Source organism: Pezoporus wallicus, unplaced genomic scaffold, assembly GCF_028554395.1.
Source record: "Pezoporus wallicus isolate ANWC-B61680 ecotype Strahan unplaced genomic scaffold, APGP_CSIRO_Pwel_v1 contig_1438, whole genome shotgun sequence".
NCBI lineage: Eukaryota > Metazoa > Chordata > Aves > Psittaciformes > Psittacidae > Pezoporus > Pezoporus wallicus.
In genome coordinates this window covers 3,366,811-3,386,886 of record NW_026638681.1, presented here as the reverse complement: position 1 = coordinate 3,386,886, position 20,076 = coordinate 3,366,811, and the positions used below count along the sequence as shown (strand labels likewise).

The following is a 20,076-nucleotide window of genomic DNA, read 5'->3' as shown; positions in this document are numbered from 1 at the left end:
CAAAATTCAACTACTCTTCATTTTCACATCCAACACTGAGAGCTAAGTTCTGTTCTTAAGCAGGGGTCCAAAACTCTTGGAAAAGACGAGATTTTCAGTGCTGTATTCTAGTTTTAAGGTAGGTAGTTCAGCACTTGTGGTACAAGCCTTTTTAGAAGCATTTTTTCTTATGTTCAGAAATAAGCTAAGCTGTTCATTCAGATACAACCTTTTAATGTCTGTTTTTATAAAAGAAACTCTAAGAGAAAGTCCGCAGTGTCCAGGGACAAAAAACCCACCCCAAAACCAGTTTAAAACCTCCAAGTTGCAAACACAGATTTTCACAAAGACAACCTGAAGTCGACAGAGTTTTGCACTGGCTGTTTTTCCTTTCTTCTGTGCAAGAAATATTTGAAGAGCAGACAGGGTAACCTAATTTCATGGATTATGTTTTGTTCTCTTTTCACAGGGAATCAGAATAGCTACAACTAGAAAGGCCTTACATTAAACTAGTGAAGTGCTGTAGAACAGGAAAAGAAAAGAAGCCATATTTCTAAAAGGAACTAAAATGTTCTAGCTTTGACGAGACTATAGATTTGTGTCTGTATGTATCAGCATGTGGCAGAGAAGATGATCAAAAGGAAGTTAGAAGAAGATCTATTTTTTAAAGTCACTTTGCATATATTCATGGTACCTTTTATGCAACACTTCTCATCCCTAAAAGTTTTAAGCAATTCCATTGATTGGTGAGTGACAGAGAGATCACTTAGTCCATTACTGAAGGCTTGACATCTTTATGATGAATTCTGGGAAACTTTCAAATAGCTTATAGAACAATATCAAATATTAACATTTTATGAGAAACAATCTAGATTTAAAAAAATCTTTCTTTGATCTAAGAGGAAAGATAATGTTTTCAGACACTCAAATATTGTTCAGATGACAAAAATTTTGTAGTAACAATCTTACACAAATCTTTCTCCAAGTCTTGCTTTGGCTCGAGAGTTGTCTTTGAATAAGGGGTTTGAGTTAATATCATGCCGTTTTAAAGCAACATCTACATTGTTTCTTTCATCCTGATGGGCTTAAAACTCCTTTATAGAAGTTGCTAAAGACACCTGGCTAGAACAGAAACCTTAGGCATTTCATATATCTTAACTTTCATGGAAGGAAAGGTAAAAAGGGTTGGTGGTGCTCCATAAGTCACGGATCTCTTGGCCTCACTGTTTCTGTGATAAATGCTTGAAGTCCCAAGTAAAGTTTAGTGAGAAAGACACATTCAACACATCACTTCTCCAAAAGGAAGACCTAGGAAATATGACCAAGCTGTGCCTTGCAGCAAAGCATTATATTATAGATTCATAGTACAGTTAGGGTTGGAAAAGACCTTAAGATCATCTAGCTCCAACTCCCCTGCCATGGGCAGGGACACCTCACACTAAACCAGGTCATCCAAGGCTCTGTCTAACCCAGCCTTGAACACCACTAGGGATTGAGCATTAACAACTTCCTTGGGCAACCCATTCCAGTGCCTCACCACCCTCACCGTAAAGAACTTCTTCCTTATATCTAATCTATTATCTTAAAAAAAGCATTGTGCAATGACAGCAAAATGGTTTTTGTTCATATTTCTCTTTGGCTTTCTCAGCCATTAGGTAAAAGACAGGCCCCTGAAAAACCATACTGTCGCCAACTCCCATCAGTCTGCTACATGCTGAAGCTGGGTGTGCTTTCTCAATTACCTTTCACATGGTTCCCTGTTCCTTCACAGAACAGTTTCCCCACTTACTGTTTCATTCAGCAATTTTTCACCTTTATGTTTGCAGGACACCAGATCCCTAATGGGTTTCCTTATGGCACCACTAAAAAGCAGCCACTGAGGTACTAGAACTGTGATTTCATATTCAGACATGAACAGACTGAAATGGCATAGCAAATTATAAGCTATTTGCCTGAAAGCAGACAGTAAGTTCACATCAGACAGATGTGAACTTGACTGAACACATGAAACACACTTAAAGTATAACTTTACTACAAAAAAAAAACTGTGTGAATCTTTGTATGAAGAATTTTTCAGCAGTATTGTATTTTTTTGGTTTTTTTTTCACTTGGTGGCTTTAAAAAAATGCCACAACTTCCCATATAAGTGTTGGATTTGGGTTCCTTTTTACTACATAGCTTAGTCCAGAACAGTCCCCATACAATGCTCTGCTATTGCCTTTCCATAAGAATTTCCTGATGAAACTAGTTTGATCCATAGATAATTACAGTCAGTTATCACAGTTGGTTCAGGGTGCACACAGTTGTGCATTAGAGCTGGTATCAACTATTTTTTTCACAGAAGTTCCCAAAACCAGTATAAAAATAGGGTTTCAAAACTAATTCAAAACAAAATTAAACATTACGTTTCAATGCCTGATCTAGAAAAAATATCAGAACTAATTATTTAACCCTCAAATAATATTATTACTTGTTCTGGCCATGAAAACTAGCTGTTTTGTGATAGGTCTATGAAACAGCTGGTAGCAAACTCTCCCTTCTCCAAAAGGCTGACTTTCTAAACTGTGTTTGAAAATCATAGCTACTACTCTTAAGCAAGTTCAGTTTTAATTGCTTCTAAAATATATTTTGAAGTGTATCTTGCTTTTCCCAATAAGGACAGTTTCATGCAACACTAACCTGCAAAACAAAAAGCAGTGACTGAAAGATCTTTTAAAAAAACCCATACCCTGTGAATATCATTCTGTTTCTGCACAGTGGGAAGATCTCCACCAATGGGTGCTTGCTGTTTTAATTCATCCTCCTTCAATTGCAGCCATGCCAAAAGTTCCTGAAGAGAGAGATGTAAACGCTTCCACTGGTCTGTACTGGCTTCCAAATGGGATCTGAAAGCATGTATTTAATATAAGATATATTCAAAAACAGTGATAATAAAAACCTAATAGTACAAGCTTATTTACTGAGAAAGATCTTAGTGGTTCATTAACTTAATGACTTTTAAATAGCTTCTGTAGCTTTGAATTAGTTTCTGGCAACACAGATTTAAATTTGGTTCCACAGTCCTGGCCTGAAACATCTGTTCTTTTCCCATGTCTCTGTTTCTTGTTTGTTTCTTGTTTGTTTGGGTTTTTTTAAATTTAGTTTTCCTCTTCAGCAGTGCTGAATTGTCTATCTCACTAAAGGTGCACAAATATTATGTAGGACTAGCATGGAAGTAACTTAATCATCCCTGAGGATTACTAGGAGATTAATTAACTAACGTTTCAACTCAGAAAAGAGCAAGCATTTTTCTAAACCACCACACCAGTGATTCAAACACACACAAGATTAATGCTCACATTCTAGGTAAAAGAACCAATTCCATCCTTTCCCAAAAAAGTCATGAGGAAATTGTTAAAGCTGATAGAATCCCTTTACACTACCAAAATGTTTGTGCCATTTGAACACAGGTGCGAATAAAACTAATTGAATCATTGGAAAAATTAAAAGACAGAATGCTACTTCGTGCAAACAAGATCTCCATCATAAGGACATCTTCTAAATATTTCCTCTGTGTATGTGTAAATGTGTCTTTTTAATACTCGGATCAAGTATTGAGCTACTAATTTTCAGCAACTGTGGAGAGACAATATGCAACTGAAACATCATGGAACCGGTCAAATCTTCAACTTTGTTTATACCATAGATAAAGCACACTAAAATTTTGTCTTTCTAGACTTACGAATACTAATTTTTAATTGCTGTTTGGGAAGAAATTCCTAATTCTCTTCCAGTAATGCAGCAATTCAAACTGTATTTGAATCAAGAACCTGTACTGTGTAACAGTAAAGTGATAAAATTTACAAAAGACAGATTTTCTTTTTGTTTAACTTCCAGCTTTGTTTGCATAACATTTCTCTTCTTTTTCAGTGATTGCACACAAAATCACATATTTTCTGGCAGTGAAAATTCTCCTCCTATACCCCATATAGAATAGTCTACAAAGAAATACGATAAATATGGACTCACTGTTTTGCAGACCTTATCACTTAGTTTAGATATGGAAATGAGGAATAGTTGAGGGTGAAGTCAACTGTATTTGTCTGAAATGCTCTACAGATCCTGTCTTTTTTCTAACCTCTTATACCAGGAAATCGGAGTGGCAACGAAAGAGAAAGGAAAGGGACAGATTAACTGTAGGTTGACAGAAAGCTCAGCTGCTCTGGTATGTGAGCTCATGGAAAATTTTCTTCTTTTTTAAAACTTAAAGGCTATGTGGGAGGGACACACATATACCATGCTGTCTTTTGATCTCTGTTCTCACAGGGCAGCTGTGAGCTGGGGAAAAACTGCCTCACATCACACACTGCTTGGGGAGGTCAGCCCTGCAGGCAATGAAGGCTGGGGAAGCTTCAGGATGCCTCTGAAAGCAGCAAGGGGGGAAGAGAGGTAGAGATGTGGCGTGGGGAGTTGCAGGAGGTGACAACCAGAGCAAGGACCACAGAGCTTTTGGAGTGGATGCAGTCAAGGAGCAAAAATTCTGAAGCAGGTTAATTCCTGTCTCTCAAGTTTATTCAGTAAAAGCAAGCTTTTACCTTCTCCAGAGAAGGGCAGCAATTGGAAACACTAGAGTCCTCACTTTCTTCCCTGCTTCCCCAGTTATGGCTTTACATGGTAAAAGTGCAAAAAGTGACCCAAAGTGGTTTTGTTACTGCTACTGTGCTTTGATGACTCCCAGTTTGGTGAGTGTTTTCCTGGAACTCATCTTGTTCTGCCCTTCCTTCAGCTTTGGGAATATATGTTTACATATGTGCATGCTAGTATACATTCTATGCATACACTCTAAACTCATATGAGTGCATACACTCATCTACTCATAATTGTGTTCAAGCATGTGCAGACAAAACAGATAATAGAAAATTTTTTTTTTAAATGAGTTATTTATAAGAAAAAAATGTTTATTAGGCTAAACTATGCTAAGTTATCCAAACAGAGGAAATGTAATAATGGAAAAGAATTTGGTTTCTCTTGATATTTACCAGACTTAGAAAAAAATGCCCACCTAATTTGAGGAATGGCATGGGTCTTCTGTTTCAGCAGTCTAGATATTAAGCTACATAAAGAAATTTCTTAAACTGATGCCTGGGGAACATTTAAAATGTCTACTCTTATATCTCCTTTGTGTAAGCATTGTGAAGTCCATACAACACCATGTGATGGGAAGAAATAGCTCCAAGCAGGTAGGCTGAGAATAGCCTGTTCATTCAGTCTGGTGCCCAGCAACATTTCAACTGAATGTCATAGAAGATAAGAATTGTCTCTTATCATAATCAATAAGTTGTTGAACACCTTCAGCCTTTTGCAGGAAGCAAGCATGTCTGTTATTTCAAATGTTTAATGCAAGAAGTCACTGTGATACAACTAGTTACTATTTCTGACTTGACTAATGGCAGTGATACACGAAACTGCAAAAAACTGAAAGACAGAAAGTACCATATATTTAATTATTGATATTTGGCCAACTGACTGTTTTTCTTATCTCAAACATTGCTTCATTTTGTCAAGTTCACAGGTAAAAGGTATCTGAAAAACAAAAAGGGGGGGGAGGAATGTGTCTCTTTCTTTAGCTACTAATATCTTTTCAACCTCATATCCTTCATTTATGATTAATGTTTAATGATTAATGTTATGAAGATTATTTTTGTCATTACACATACTGCCCTCCCTCAGGGCCTAAGATGAAAAAAAGATAATAATTCATACATTACTTTGAAAAGCACTTCTGCCACTTGTTGCTCTCTGAACTACTACCAACACACAGAAAGCGAGCAAGTGAAAAAATGTCCGAGCCCAGCCAGAGCTGGGCTGCCTCCTACAAAAGACGTGTTTCTGAAAAGAAGCTTCCTGGACAATTTCTTTTGAAACAAAATCTTCAGCCCATAGAAGTCTGTACCTCCCTTTCATAATTTGTAACATTAGCATTTATTATATTTTTCCTTGGAAGCAGAATTTTTTCTCTCATGACACTACCTATGGCTTTCTACTACCTCTGTATTTTATATGGCAATTTTGTCCACACTCTGCACATCAGCTATCACCTTAAATAACTTATCTTCTCACTTACAAGGCTATTTTTAGTTTTGCAGCGGAAATAGTAGCCTTACAAATAAAGCTTATCATAAATACAAGTTGTTTAATCACTTTCTTTCATGTCTTGTAGATAAGTCATACAGAGATCTAGAAAAAGCCTACATTTAGAGAGAGTACAGTTACTGTTTAAACATCTTAATCACTCCTTCTGTAATTACAGAACCTCATCATATGCCTGAAATCCTAATCCTCTACTATCATTTTCACACCAAAAAGACCTAATCATTCTTACAGTGCTAAGCCAACATTCAAAATAGCACAAAGAAATTAAAAATGGACAAAAATAGTGCTACCAGAAGAAAATTAAACCTTTTTACTGGCAAAACGCAACATTTCATCCTACACAGCAAGTGTAGGCTTTTGTTTATATTCAGCTCCTACCTAATGTTTAGGGACTTCTTCCTAAGATCACTCCATCTGAGGTTCATGTTATCCAGGCGTCTCTGTAACAGGGCTGCATCCTCAGAGCCTTCCAGGGACCTCAGAATTTTCTGCCCATTTTCATCCAGATTGTGAAAGATGTCAGTATGAGCATCAATTTCCGCCTGTAGTTCCTATGGAAGCAATAAAAAACAATACAAGTGAGCTCTTCCAAACCCATAGAAACTATCATTTCTCAAAAAAGTGGAAAAATCCTCAGTGCAACATGGAATTAGCACAGATTTTGATTAGTGCTTTTATGTACCATTTATGATATACATGTTTCCCTTTCACATGAAGGCCACTTGCACTGAATAATGATCTTTTCTGCATACGGGGTATACTGAACAAAATTTAGAAAGTTGGGAGTCTAGCCTAACAGGCAACAAAGCAAGGACAAGATATGTGGTGATGAGGGAAGAAAACCCCCAACCAAATAGAAAACCCTCAGGATCTCAGGTATATCTGACCTTCACATGATACGTCTTCCTATGCAACATTTTCAGTTTGAGCTGGGGACTGCAACACCGGTCCTGCTGCATGGCAACTCCAGGAAATCCACGCGTCTGCAGCAGCTGAGCTTTGAAATGCCAAGTTCACTTACATTCTGTTGACAGAATGCATTTTGCAGCACAGGCCTCAGCAGTCAGTAGCAATAAACAGCCACTTTGTGCTGTATCAAAACACTGGCCAGGGCCATGGCTGTAGGAGGGCCTGAGAATAGCAAGGACCTAGAATATGCAACTAGAAGCTCATGTTGAACAGCCAACTTTTCTTATCACTTTGTTACTGCGGGCTAGTTCTACATTTCAAATTCATTTTTCCCCCTCATTTTTAGCACGGCTGTTTCTGCCAAAAGAACATTCTTTAGAGAGCTGCCTGGTACCAGCATTCCTGCCTGCCCACACACTCAATGCAGCCTTTGTATGCTGGTTGCCCTTCTCCAAGATGTTTGCATGCTGCAGATCCACAAAGTGAGATTCATTCGCAAAAAATAGTGGTTGAACCAAGCTCTTTAAAAAGTATAAAAATAAAAATTTAAACATGTACACACATGAGCACACATGTACTCTGTAAGTAGCCACATAGACACAAAAGTACTTCTACTTTCAAACAAAAAAGTACACAAAGACAGAAAGAAAATGGCCTAGTAAATAAATCTCTGCATTTTCTCGTGGGATGCTTGGGCACTAAGATCTCTGATGGTGTTTTCTTGCTGCCTGAAAATGGGAGTGCTGGGGATGAAGTGTGAAAGGGGAAATGATCTATGGCATTTGAGAACAGGACCCAGCTAAATGAGCATCACAGATAATCCCCAGTGGAAACTTGTAGTTTTCTTTAGAGGGATGACTTTGTAGGAGGGGAGCACACGACTTCCCTACTTGGTGTGCTCCTAATTGAATTGGTTTTATTTGATATTTTAAGTGCAGTATTAGCTACACCGAATCATGAGTAGATTGTCCTTGGTCACCTATTCCTGTTCCAGCTGTCATTTGCAAATACTGAATACCTGTTTCCGGCACAGCAATAACTAGCATAGTATTTGGAGCAATTCTGAGGAGGAACATCTTTGGTACAGTACAGGAGTTCTTATCCAACTATTTTACTTTACCTATGGTCATCCCAACAGTTAAGTAGTTAGGAATGTTTGGAATACTGCAGAATGCAACTGTATTATAAATATTGTATTTATTTATTGATGTTAAATAAGCAATTTTGTTTTTAAAAAATTCCATTTAAAAAGTATATATTCATGTATAACTTTCAAAGTATGAATGCCCTTACTTGAAAATGTGTACTTAATTTCAAGCCTGAAGCTGCCAGCTTCAGCTTCCATCTGCCATACTTCATTTTTGTTTGCTTGACTGAAAAATACTGTATTACCAAATTTCTTTCTGTTCATGTATGCATTTGGAGATTTTATCTAAGCTAGGTTAAGTATCACAAATATGATATAAACAGACAACACAATATGTAAGAAAGGATAAAGTTTGTGGTAAAAAAGTCAACTTTTAATGTCTGTATGGGTCTAATAGTTCCCCTTTTAAAAGCTGATAAATCTGTTGCTGAATGAAAGAATTATAATATGAACTACCCGTTGCACAAAATTCTTAGGTTTCAGGGTGGTAATGGAAACAGCTGCCTTTTCGTCAGCAAGAACATGTGCTGTGAAACACGTACATTGAATAACTGTTCACAGTAGGAAGCTGTCAAATCTAACCCCTCTTAGTGTCTTATCACACATACACTCATAGCATTTCATAACGCAATTTAAAAAAAAAAAATGTACTTCCCCATTTTTCTGGTTTTTAGAATAAGCATTTCATAATCTATACATTTCATGCTTTTCTCCTGACACACACGTATTTCCAAAAATAAAATCAGGCCATATCTTTTTATTTCAGAATACTATATGTTATCGCAACAAATCTGGACAGTTAGTTAAATTGGCAACAAATACAAAAAGTGAAGTACTCTTATCAAAAGCTTAGTATTAAAGACCTGGTCTTCCTTATTCCAAATTACCTGTGTGTACTGTACTTCGAATGCTCTTAAATTTAGTTTATTACAGCTATGCAGGAAGTGTGTGCTGATAAAGAAGCATGAGAACAGAAATATTTACTCTACTTTGGCTGGTGCATTTCAGATCCTTTCCCCTTCCTAAGAGAAGCAGAGTGCATATAGGAAAAAGACCTATATACCTTTTATTTGTTTTCTGAAATAAATAATTTCCATGTTTCAGAAATAAAGTGAAAGATTAATATGAACTTGACTAGAATAAAACAGGAAAATGTATTTCATCTCAGAAACTACTAAGTTATTTGAGGAAGTATGTTGTCATTACACATCATACCAAGAAACACATAATATAGACTAAATGTAGACTGCTTATTGCATTTTCATCTTTTCCAATGTGTCCGAACACATGAAGGAACTGTAGAGGATGAAAACTCAATCATGATATAATTCTATGGAGTTACAGTTGGACTTAAGTTGACTCTGTATGCTGCATTTTTGCTGTAGTGGTTATTACTGAGAGTGGGTGGAAATAGATTCCTTTAAAAAGAGCAGATAGAAAAATGAAAACCATCTTTTTGATCACAAGTTACTGCTTAGAGTGAGCTTCACTGCTTAGAAAGAACCATAACTCCATCACGTGCAGATTTGCCTAAGAATATCAGAGTGAAATCCTCATTTCTCAAGATGAATTATAAAGTTAGATGATAAAAGGTACTGTGATGTTTGTTTGTAGAAATCTTGCTGAATAGCTACTACAGGTTTCTACACATTAAAAATATGTTTATATTATTATACTACATAGAAATACATTACAGAACTAAGAATGATAAAGACATGAAATAAGCTCATTGTGAGAACAATCTTCATGGACAAAATAGGGCAAGGAAATTGCTCTGGCTGTTCCACTTCTGTCCAGAGCCCTTGAAACATCTACACATGATTTCAGGAAGAAGTACACTAAGGCTGTTAAGACAGCACACCTAATATGGCTACAAAGTTAGGCGTCAGATATATTTCTCATTTGCCTCAGTTCTTCCCCTTGGATCTGCTGCTAACATTGTCCATAGAAGCACACATCCTCACTGCCCTAATCCTCTTGGTAGGTAAAAGAAATTCACCTGTGGCTCCACATTTTATTTTACATGGAGCCCTGTAAAACACAGCAGAGCCATCACTGTGAAACCTAGTGCCCTGAAGGTCCTGTCAGCCTTCACAGCCTTCACATAGCAGAGATAGTCCAATAAGAATACAATACATCTTGAGATACTTTATCAGAAATAATTAATCATATCCCACATGAAATATATAGGCATGACATATAAAGGACATGCCGCATGGCAAAATCTGTCATTATTTTGGCAGTACACAAGAGAAGGATTGGTAGGCTGGAAGTAAAATGAAATCCTAGAAAGAAGGAGATAGTTACATGTATTGGGCTATACATGAGTCAGACTAAGACATGGAAATCAATGCAGCATAGATGACAAGGTAGAATCAAAATTAATTATGTAATAATTTAGAGAAATTACAAACTTAAATCCTTCTCTACAGACTCAGTTCCATCCTTGGAACTGTGCTTTTCATTTTCAGTGAAGCATTTTACGTTTTCTACATACTGTACAATGTTACTAATGAAATAAATGGCATTAATTGAGGTTTGGGGGCTTACAAAATTAAAGACAGCACCATCTAATAAAGGAAATCAACACAGAGGAAAAAAAATGAACTTTAATTAAAAAATAAAGTCAGTCTGCATAATTAAATACATGTACTCAAAACATCAGCAAGTAATACCTATTTGGCTATACATAGTTCAGAAGTACTAGACCATACAATAATGTTTCTGCAATGCTAATACTGAAATAGCTAGGAAAGCTATTACTCAAAACAAGACAAAGGTCATACACCTCTATAATCCCTCTCCATCTCTGTAGTTAGGTGAAATGATCATCCCCTTCATATTTATATTAACAGAGCATATTATATTTCACCTAGATAATTTCTGGGAAAAAAAGCAAGCAAACAAACAAACAAAACCCCCAAAGCCAGATTAACTTTTTTATTAGCTTAAATTAGCAGCATATATTATTAAACCTCTTATACTGTACAAAATGTATGAATGATGTAATCTCTCATTTTTTCCATTTTTTTTCTACCTTCCTTTTTATTTCCTTACCCTTTAGGTTTTCTCTTGCTTTCTTCCATTCCTCACTTCCGTTCTTTTCCTGCTCTTTCTCTTTTCCTTCCACTTTTCTTTCCTTTCTCTCTTTTCCTTCCTCTACCAATTTTTCCCTTCCTCTTTCTTTTCCAATCTTACTTTACCATTCTTGTTTCCCCCTTCCTTTCCCTTTCTGCTTTTTCCTTTCTTCCTTTTTTTATCCCTCCCTCCCCCTTTTCCTTTTACTTCTTCTTCTCCTTCCTCTTTTTCTTTTTCTATTTTCTTTCTTTTTCATTCCTGACTTCTCATTTTCTCCCTTCCTTTCACCCCTTTTCCCTCCCTCCCTTCTCATTCCTTTTCTTCATTCCTTTATTTAAAATACAACCTTTGCTGATTAAAAATCTTCCTTTAATGTTCTTTCATGGTGATCTCAAAACTTTGAGAATGTGGGTTTCTTGCCATTTTTATTTTGCATTTTCATTGGGTTAAACATCGTTTCAGGTGCCTGGAGAACACAGAACTTGCAAACTTGTTGAAAAAAAAAGAAAAAAAAATTTTTGTTCTAAGAATGTTACTGAGCATCTATACAGAATACATGTTTGCTCTATGGACTTGAAAGGAATACAGAGGCTTTTAGGGCTTGGAAAACTCTGAATTTTTACCAACAGGAGAGTTCAGCTGGTATAACCAAAAAAGGTACCCCCTTCAAAGAGTTTTTTTTTATAATCTCCTTATGGCTTCTACAGATTCATGAAATTGAGTCACTGTCTGAATTTTGCAACTCTGACCAGCACAGCTTAGGAATAGATTTCAAATTAATCAGCCTACTTGCCTTTATTTAAATACATCTAAACTCCTGCACATTCCTGATTCTGCCTAAAGCATTAAATTCTGAGGGTTTAGAAAGTTTGTGACATGTTTTCCAATGTCCCCATAGATTCCAGCAGCCTTTGAATGCACAAAGATCCATATGCCCATAGCACGACTTTGGGGATCACAGCTTTTTTTCTATCTGTTAGACAGAGGAATGGTTCTGTGGGTGTTAAAGTTCTGGAGATGTTGAATTAATGGTTACAGCACAGCAGGTCAAATTTACTTTAAGCATGAGTATTACATTCAGTGCAAGGTGCACTTGATCTGTGTCTGTTGTTTCTAGCAGTAGAAGCACTATTCTTTACAGCAGTCTGTCCTTGTGAGGTAGTCATTATCTTCAAAGTATTTGAACAGAAAGAAATTTATATGTCTTTTTTTTGTTTGTTTTTTTAAGCAGTAAGATCATTTGTTCTAGACTGAAAAGACTATGATTTAGGTTAACGATGGAACAAAACATTGAAGTATTTCTGGTTTGCAATATACTACTAGGTCAGCTGGAGTTCTATCTTTTAAATGTTATAGTTCTAAGAACTGGTTGTCAAGTTTTGTTATTTGTTTGTTTTTTTAGATCAAAATACAACTAATTCAACTAAAGTTTTTTTGTTTGTTTCCAAAATATCTAAAAGGAAGCATCTAATGCTGATGAGCATAATATTTTGTTATATAGATCACCTCAGCTAACACAACCAAGCTCTTTCTTTCACAATGAAAAAAGTGAGAAAGAAGCTCTCAACCCCTCCATCAACCTTTTATATCATTTGCTCTCCCAGTCCATAAGCAAAACCCTTATTGAGTCTTAGAATGAGAGCATTTACTGAGCAATTTACATAATAATAAAAACTTCTCAAATGAGATTTAAAATGTAATTAAAGTGCAGACTAATTGAGTTAAATGCATTGTTGTGAAACAGCTATACATCATCATGCCATGAAGCCGCCTATTCAGCTAGCCTACGGCACGACCCCAATTCCATTCTGGCATGATTACATCTCTGAGTTTCATGCTAATGACTTGATTAAAAAGAAAGATAAAAAGGCCGTTTCTTTTGGGAAGATAAGCTTATGAATATCATTAAGGCATTTCTAGAATGTCAATACATTTTTCCAGATAATAAAGGAAATAACAGTTAGTCCTCTAAAAGAGAATCAAATGTTGATAAGTGGAAGCTAAAAGCAAAACATGTGCTCAAGTCTTTATTGTATTGATCATCATTCACAAGACTGGCTTTTCAGACATAGCAGAAAGCCTTACACTTCTCACCTGTTCATAGAGAAGTAATAAATCAATTTTTTATGAGACATCTAGCAATTAGTTTGTATTCAATTATAATTAAACATAAGTTATTAGATAATTCCATGGGGTTTGGGGAATCTTATGGATTTCTTGGTGTTTTTCTGAAAGACGGAGAAAACCCCTTAATGACTACTTTCATTTATATGTAATTAAGATACAAATAAATAGATAAAATAAAGAAACCAAAGCTTTCTACATTTATAGAGAGAGTTTCACTTAGGATTTGATCCATTCAAATGCTTACCAATAGATTACAGAAGTATATTCTGGTAATAGTAACTTTAATGGAAATGGTTATTTTTACTGTTTGCTTATTTGCCTTGTTATTATACCTAAGATGGGAACCCTAATTAGAGAGAAACATCATGTGTAACTATATTACTGCATTCAGCTACAGGACCACCAACACAAGAAGGATGTGGACCTGCTGGAGCACAAGGGCCACAAAGTTGATCAGAGAGCTGGAGCACTTCTACTATGAAGACAGGCTGAGAGACAAATAAAGCATATGTGTTAAAGTGGGAGGTGTCAGTGTTCTGTAAGTCAGAAAATAAGCCTCCTCTACCAAGAAACCTGTGAATGGGCTTAGATCTCTGCCTTTTGAAACTTTTTATTTGAGGGCTGGATAAGTAGGAGGGAAATAGCATAAACATGCATGTAGTCATACACACAATTTTCTGACAGCAAAACCATTAGGCTGATTACAAACTAGCATAGTTTTCTAGATTTTAGAAAGTAGTCTGCTCCTAAAAAATATGCAGGTCCTGAACTCTGTACTTCAATGTACGTCCCATTATAATCCTATTATACCTGTCAGCACACTCACCCTGTCAATCTTTGCTGCAGTCTTCCCAAAGCAAAATAATTACACTGCTACTTTCTGCGTGTCTAATTTTTCCTTCTCCCCTTTTTCCAGAGATGAAACAGCAAAGGCAGCACCATCATCTACGTGAACATTTATTTCCACTCAGTTACTCAGGCAAGGTCTGAAAGTCGTGCAGGATAATTTGAACAGCATCTAATGCCACTGACATCCTAGCACTTCAAATTAACACTGATTTGCTGAGATGCTCAGGGCCTTGCCCAGTTATGTTTTGAGTATCTCCAAGAATGGAGATTCCACAGCAGAGCCTTTTCCTGTGTTTGACCATAGAGAAAAAAAAATATCAATCCTTATATCATTTGAAATTCCCATGTTTCAACTTGCCCCTATTGCCATCCTGTGACTGTCTATCTTTAAGAAGAGTCTGGACCTGCTGGCTACATCCTTGCTAACAGGGCCCAGGATACAGCTGGCCTTTTTTTTCCCTACTCATCCCCCCTGCAAGGGCACACTGCCAGCTCATCTTCCAATTATTGTTGACAAAGACCTACATATTATCGTATCATTTTCTACAAAGCTGTTTTCTAGCCAGTTGGCCCCAGCCTGCACTGCTGCATGGTTTGATGCTCCCTAACTTGATGTTCTTCTGGGCAATGTTTCACTCTCACACTCTGTCAATAGGCTTGGGACCTTAAAGAGTGCAAAAAGCACACCTTGCCAGTGAAAACTGAGATAAGAGAGGCATTGATTCCTTAGACATTTGCACGCCCTTAGTCATCACGTCTCCCACCTCACTGAACAGCGGGCCCACATTTTCTTTAGCCTTCCTTTTGCTACTAGTGCACTTACAGAAGTGTATCTCATTGCTGTTCACATCCCTCTGTGAAGGCCCTGCTGACTTCCAACGTTTGTCATCCCTAGCTGGTACACAGGCAGCTCACTTCCTGCTGCGAACTCCTACAACCACAGCATACCTCCCACAGGTAAGGACGTTGCTGTCTCCTGCCACTGGAGACATACCGGGCATCCAAAAATGGATAGAGATTTGGTTGGTGGCACTTCCCTGAGGACTTCTTTCTGAGTCAAAGCCTCTGATGGAAAGTTGCTTCAGCTGGTGTTGCTGCCCTGCCCTCTTACACATTAACACCATCACCATGCAACCCCCAGCAAAACTTCTGGCCTCTTTGCACCCTTGCTGCAACAACTGGCATGCAAAATGCTCATGACTTCCATAGTAAAAAGGCATTTTTCAGAATACATGTTGAAGTAATCTTATTAACCTATATTTGTGTTTTCTACAATATGTGTGGCAATTAAAGATTTTATGAAATCAAGTGAAATATAGCAGATTTTAATGACATATTGTAGAATATATCACTGTAGAAAACTCTAAATTTTATCACTCACTGAATCCAAAACCTTGTATACATATATATATATATATATATATATATATAAAAAAGTGAATGAGGGATTACTTAAATTTAGAAGGTGAGAAGATAAAGATAATAAAGTTATCTGGGTTACTCTGTAACATAAGAGTGCTCAATCTTCCACTTTTGTGCCAAGGAGTGCAGTTTGCTCACAGAAACAAAACCAGAACTTATATTTTCCATCTGGAAACAATATATATTTTTTTTCCTTTAATCCTCTTTGAGGTGTCTCTACTGCTTTCATCAGAGAATTAAAAAGATCTGTGTTTGGTTTTTAGTCCCAGAAGACTATGCACAAAAGTAAGAGATATATGGTATGTTTCATATCTTTGAAAAAAAAATCCTACATTGCAAAAAAAGGATCCCATAAAGATTCTATACTAACATCTGCATATGAAGTCCTGATAATAGGAATTCCAGGCTAGAGGTGAGAGAAGAGGCACTGAGAGAGACACTAGGTAAAAAATTTATATCCCAGAATTAGTTGTTGAAGTTTCTGGATATTGTCTTGACCCAATGGAATGAGTGTAAGGACTTTCACAGATTTAAAAGATGAATTTAGGCAAACTATGGCTGAAACAGGGTAAGTGTAATATCCCTAATGGCACTCGTAGCAATAATCACTGTTATGCTATTCAGTGTAATGCCACTTATCCCTATTATCTTCTGTCTACATATGTTTGACATTTAATAAATTTTTGGTAAAAATACTTCTCATGACATAGATGCATTGATAATTCTGACAGAGTAATGTCACTATTCAATAAATACTGACTGAGCAAGGGATAATAGTGCACCTGCATTGTGCAGTTATTCAGTGCTAAGTCTCATCAAGATTAAAACTTCCTTTCACGTACATTGCTTTTATCTCTAATGCCTACTGAGTTAAACTGAAATTCTCCTGATAACACTAGTGTAAGAAAACTTTGGCTGTATATTGAAAAGCTTACGTTCCTCTCTTAAATATGAGGAACCTTGACAACTGGCAACTCAAAAAAAGAGAACAAGCTAGCTAATTGTTACAAATTCTCTAAAACTTTCTGGAAAAGGCAGCTTGCTTTATCTTACCTCCTTTACCAATTTCTTTCTTTTTTTTTTTTTTTAAAAAAAAGTCGATCTAAAATTTGTATCTCAGAATTTTTCTGTATTCTTCAAACAGTGTCTATATATTTGCCTTGTTAATAGAGCAAATTCACAAGTCTCCTTAAACACCAGTGACTTTTCTGAAATAAATACCCTTGCATATACAGAGCTTCATAATCTAACTGTACCAATAAATGAAATACTGATGCTCAGTTTCCCAGTGGAGCTTTGTGTTCCCTTTGCAGTACTGCTGAAAGACTGCAAACCAAACAGTGACATTCAAAGTTCTGATGTCTGTTACTCTGCAATTGTGTCTGTTTGCTGAGGGCATGCACAAGCGAGGACACAAATGAGCTGCTGCTTAAACAATGTCTCAGGAGGATGCAAACTTATAAGAAACAAAATGAAATCAAATACTCTGTAGAAGGAAATTCTAGAGGCTGATAAAAAAAGGAATTAATGGCAAACCTTTTACATTTCCTCTTTTTTACATTCATTCACTTGCCAAAGGACATGATTGGCTGCAGAATTTATCCTAGATTAAAGGAAATTAAAAACAAACCAACAAATGACTTTACAATTTACATATTTTGTATATTTAAAAAAAAAATAAAGAAGCTGAGGGTGGCAAAGTCCCTTCCATAAGCAAAAGTATGATCAAAAGGAAATAGAATATCACCATCGTCCTTCAAATATATGCGTACACATACCGCAGCAGCCATCTGTCAAAACGATCTTGCTGTCACAGTTAAGTCCAAGAATCCAACACAGTCTATTCAGCACACCACCAAGCTGTATGCAGATAAGATGCAAGCTTTGAATCCCAGACTGTACTGATTTACCAACAATAGCAAGTGATTCCTAAGACCCAAAGACAGCACCGCCCCAAATTCAGGGATGGAAAAGTAACCAGTGCCCTGAATTAGCTTTCTATCAAGCAGTGGTGCTTTAATCACTGTTGCTGAAACTACCTAATCAGAAGAATTAAGGGCCTAGTCAAAGGACATAAGGGCAGGGAGGAAAATGTATGATTGGCTCTGAACAGTCAAACCAAGCTTTATGGCAAAAAGATAGCTCCTTGACAGAATTATGAAACTTGAATCATTTGAACTGGATGCATTAACTTTTCCCTGCTCTTCATGCTAGTGTCTTAGGTTAAGTCTGTGTAACAAACTCCCTCAAAATCAACAATCTAGATGCAGGAGTTGAATGCAGGTTTGCTGATGATATAAAAATGGAAGATGCTTCTTGACTCTTGAGGGATAGGAGGCTTCGCAAAGAGATCTAGATAGATTGGAACATTGGGCAATGCTTAATGGGATAAAATTTAACGTTGCCTGATGCTAGATTTTGCACCTGGGATGGAATAATGCTGGGCACAAGTATAGACTGGGAAAGACAGTTGGATTAGTTGGATTACAACCAAGTCAACCACCAATGTTCCAGGCTGGAGAGAAAGAGACCCTTCTAGGACATCATATATTGAATCTATATTTCATATACAAAGGCAAACTACAAGACTTTGCTCCAGTGATGACAGCTATACTTTAGTCATCTGGAATTTGGTAACCTTTCCAACAGACTTCATGCAAAATACTCAGAAAAAAATATATGGCAGGAGAGAAATTGGTCTGTGACACTTGTCATCAAACCAGCTGACCTTTACTCCAATATTCCTTTCTTTCTATTCTTTCGCTCTAATATGCATGCATACAGACAGAAACATACAGGTTGTGTATGTATATGAATACATCCCTTCATACTTCCACTGTAAAAAATATAAATAAAATTAGAGCATTCCAAAACAAGCATCATAAAATACTTTGAAATCAAAACATTTATAAAAAGGAAACAAACGTAATGAGTAACTCAGGACGTAAGGCAGTTGGGTACTAGTGTACTTCTCAGTTTGAGAGAATCACTTTGAGCACATAATGAAGGTAGTTTAAATTGTTACAATTCTACAGTAGATCTATGAACTTTACACCAGTCATAAGCCTTTTGCTTTTTTGCTTAAAAAATGCGGTGGAAATACAGGCCTATATCCTACTAATGAATGGGATGAAAGTACCTTTTCCTCGTCATAACTGTATGCTCAGAACAACTGGTTTCTGTTTTTTTCTGCTTTAACCGCCAAACACACACAAAATGTCCTCTTCAGCAGGGCAGGAAGACTACCTCCTTGTAAGCAGCTGTATTCAACAAAAATGTGCTGAAACAGGTACAGTATAAATATTTTAGAAAAATATTTGCTAGATACTTTGCGAATTTTTATTTTTCAAAATCAGGCATGAACACTTACAAGAGAAACTTAATGTACAGCAGTGTAAAGCTATGTTTCAAGCCAGTGTCAAGAGCTTATCAAAGGCACCTGTGCTGATGTAAGTGATCTAAATGACAAAGAAAACAGCAAGTTTATGAATGTCAGAGAAGCTAATGAAGTAAGCAAGAGTACTATACATATCAAAAGGCAGGAAAATAAAAAGTATTATGAAATTATGTCTGCAGTAATGAAAAAGAAAAAGAAAGGTAGTTTAGAGCTCAAAAAAATGAAATAAAGTGTAACACTGAAACATCCAAACAGACTCCTTTGGACAGTATAATCCACTGCTCAGCATAACAGTGAAACTGCACAAGAGAGAACGAGACAGAGAGAAAAATAAAAGGCAAAGCAGATAAAGCTTGTGATGCCACACCACAGCATAAACCCACCAGAATGATTCTGTTTTATAAGCAGTCATCACCTTTATAGAAAGAGAATTTATTTACTGCTTGGTAAGACCCTGACTGGTATTTTTTTCTTGATATTTAACATTTATTTTTTCATGGTATAGCCGCTTAGCTCCTACTGACCTCTTATTTCACTGTAAACATTTTTCCTTCCATCTTCTTGCTTCACCCTTCAAACTTCAGTGGACAGCTATTACACTTTGGACCTTTCTATTCAAAGTGGCAAAGACTGAATGATGTATGAAGTCTACAAGCCAGTTTTAATCAAAGAGCAATACCTGTTCCTGTCTTCAGAAAGAGGATGCTTACTGTGTTCTTTTTAATTACCAATTCTGAACCTGTCAAATAACCAAGTTTGTCTTGCCGAGCTTTGATCTTTTAAATGCCTACCACTATTAATCCTATTTTCCTGTTCAAAATCACTCATACTAGTTTCTTTGCTGTTATTTGGCTCAATTCTAAGTCATCAGCAGTTACATACACATTTAAGTAATACCACAGAAATTAATTTTTCTTTCTATTAGTATCTCTTTGGGGATGGAATTGAAAAAAGAATGAGGAAAACATAAAATTAATTCAATATATTTTATTCAGGATAGGTCAAGAGAGAAAGAAGTTATAAGAAACTGCAGTTG

At 36.4% G+C, this 20,076-nt stretch overlaps 1 protein-coding gene across 20 annotated transcripts in view; it reads right to left on the bottom strand.

Moving 5' to 3' along the window:
* The window catches only part of DMD (dystrophin), a 1,199,681-nt gene that overhangs the window by 189,814 nt on the left and 989,791 nt on the right, over positions 1-20,076 (bottom strand). For 18 of the 20 annotated variants that reach the window (XM_057411860.1, XM_057411861.1, XM_057411863.1 and 15 more), the window contains 2 exons: positions 6,490-6,662; positions 2,708-2,864 (listed from right to left, as the gene is read on the bottom strand). In XM_057411860.1, coding sequence (XP_057267843.1) covers positions 2,708-2,864; positions 6,490-6,662 — 330 coding nt within the window. Of the gene's footprint in view, positions 1-2,707; positions 2,865-6,489; positions 6,663-6,998; positions 7,114-20,076 lie in introns of those variants that run through there. The other 2 variants (XM_057411872.1, XM_057411871.1) reach the window with 1 other exon arrangement.